Source organism: Fragaria vesca, linkage group LG4 (assembly GCF_000184155.1).
Source record: "Fragaria vesca subsp. vesca linkage group LG4, FraVesHawaii_1.0, whole genome shotgun sequence".
NCBI lineage: Eukaryota > Viridiplantae > Streptophyta > Magnoliopsida > Rosales > Rosaceae > Fragaria > Fragaria vesca.
In genome coordinates, this window is record NC_020494.1 from 2,610,331 (window position 1) to 2,612,455 (window position 2,125).

Below are 2,125 nucleotides of genomic sequence, written 5' to 3' on the forward strand. Positions count from 1 at the left end.
AGCAGAGTATGTAGCTGCTGTGTCTTGTGCTACTCAAGGTATGTGGATGAAGAGGGTTTTAGCTAAACTTGGTCACAATTCTCTTGGAAGCTGCATTACTATTTGGTGTGATAATAGTTCAACAATCAAGCTTTCAAAGAATCCAGTTTTACATGGTCGGAGTAAGCATATTGATGTTCGTTTCCATTTCTTACGTGATCTTACCAAGGAAGGGAAAGTAAAGCTGGTTCATTGTGATTCAAAAGACCAAATGGCTGATGTTATGACCAAACCTCTCAAGCTGGACGTGTTTGAGGAGCTAAGAGAGCTGCTAGGTGTGTGCAAGGTTCCAACTGTAAACTGATTGCTTATGGCAATTAGTTTAGGGGAGGATGTTTGAGTTTGAATTTGTTTCGGTTAAGTATTTCATTTGTTGTTAATAATCCCTAGTTTGTAGGGTATTAGATAGACTTTGACTCATTCCTACAATCGTGTACCACGCACTAGAGTAGTGCATTGCGTGGGTTGTTTTTGTTTTCTGTTACTTCTTGTAAGGCTATATATATGCCTGCTTTGTTAATAATGAATACAGTGAGGTATTCTCCCAATTTGCTTGAGTTGTTTTGATTCTGTACCTAACAACAATTGGGTATAATCTATCTACTTATAAATTATATTTTATTTGTCTCTTTTATGACGTGGGATCTTTCCTCTCCAACAATTGACATGGGTTTGCTATGTAGACATTAATGAAGCTGCCGGACGGACGTTGATTATGCTCATTCGACTTTTGGGTTGCTTTGATTGAGTTTGACAGTAGCTGGCATTGCGTCAATTGAATATAGGTTACTTTGCCTATTTATTATGGTGTTGCTAATAGTTCATAGGCTTTTCGTTACTTAAGTGAGCATTATACCTATCAAATGAGTTTGACCTAGTTATATACAATTGTGGCACTTCCGCAAACTTTTTATTTATCCTTTATCGGTAAATGGAGCGTAGGAATTGGAAACCTTTTTGTACACAGTCCTTGACTCCTTGTGCAGTTGTGCGCAGGAAATACGAGTTGAAGCTAGGCTGCTGTTTAAAGATTTGCAAATCGGTCGCTTAATTACCAATCAGAATGGAGTTACAAGTTATAACCAATCAAAAGAATGGAAAGAAATTCTCATACATGTTATGGACTAAATTATGGAAGAAAATCTTCATTTTTGTCCTTTTAATTAGATCAAGGTTGTCCATTGGGCTTGGGCTAAGATGCTTCTAGTAAACCTGTTTCGTTGCAAATTGTCTTTGCCATTGTGATTCGCTTATATATATAAGCGCCGACGGTCCAGTTTTGTTTGCAATTTGGATCCAAGTGAATCTCATTCTCTATGCCAAGAATCCTTTGCCAGCGACTAGCCTTCCCAATTCCCATAGCCAGTACTACATCACCAAAACACTTCCTTCACTTCTCCACCAAATCTCTCAACTTCCCCAAAAACCCAAGACCTCATTTGGCCATGGCTAATCCCTCTGCACCCAGACCATCAATCACCCATGTCATTTTCGATATGGACGGCCTCTTACTCGGTAATTTCATTCTGCATTGCCTCATAATTTCACTGTAACTGCTCTGCTGCCTACATATTTCGGATCTTTGTTTTTCAGATAATGTTTTTCATAGTTACATTGACTGACCAAGTTTCATCTGTTTAGTTTAGAGTTGTTCTTGTTATATTGACTTGCCCTTTTGGGATTCTTTTGTACAGTTAGAGATTGCCTAAAACTGTGAGTGAGTTTCTCTACAATGTCGATGAAACAGTGTATGCTGTCTGAGGCTATTTTAGAGCAATAGGATTCCAGCACACTAGGATGCTGGCAAGATCAAAGCTTCTAATTGCAAGAAACCCACAAACTAATCCTACCTGAAAACTATTCTGGCAGAACATAATCCCCCATATGCAAATAGACCCTAACACACCGGCTTCGGTGGTAGTCCAATCAGTTGGTCCATATTCCGCAAGTTCTTTCCTTCTGTTTGCGTCCTTCAGACTCTGGTTACTATGATTTACTAGCAAAAGAAAAGTTTGGACCTTTTCCGCACTTGAAACAGTACGGCTTGATGTATTAACTCATCTAACTAATTTTTTTTATTTTTTTT

General features: G+C 38.5%; 1 protein-coding gene across 1 annotated transcript in view; it reads left to right on the forward strand.

The window, feature by feature from the left end:
- Positions 1-1,228: 1,228 nt before the first annotated feature.
- LOC101300043 (pseudouridine-5'-monophosphatase-like) overlaps positions 1,229-2,125 on the forward strand; it is a 5,007-nt gene continuing 4,110 nt past the window's right edge. The window contains exon 1 of the mRNA XM_004296384.1: positions 1,229-1,554. Coding sequence (XP_004296432.1) covers positions 1,356-1,554 — 199 coding nt within the window. The 5' untranslated portion in view covers positions 1,229-1,355. The remainder of the gene's footprint in view (positions 1,555-2,125) is intronic.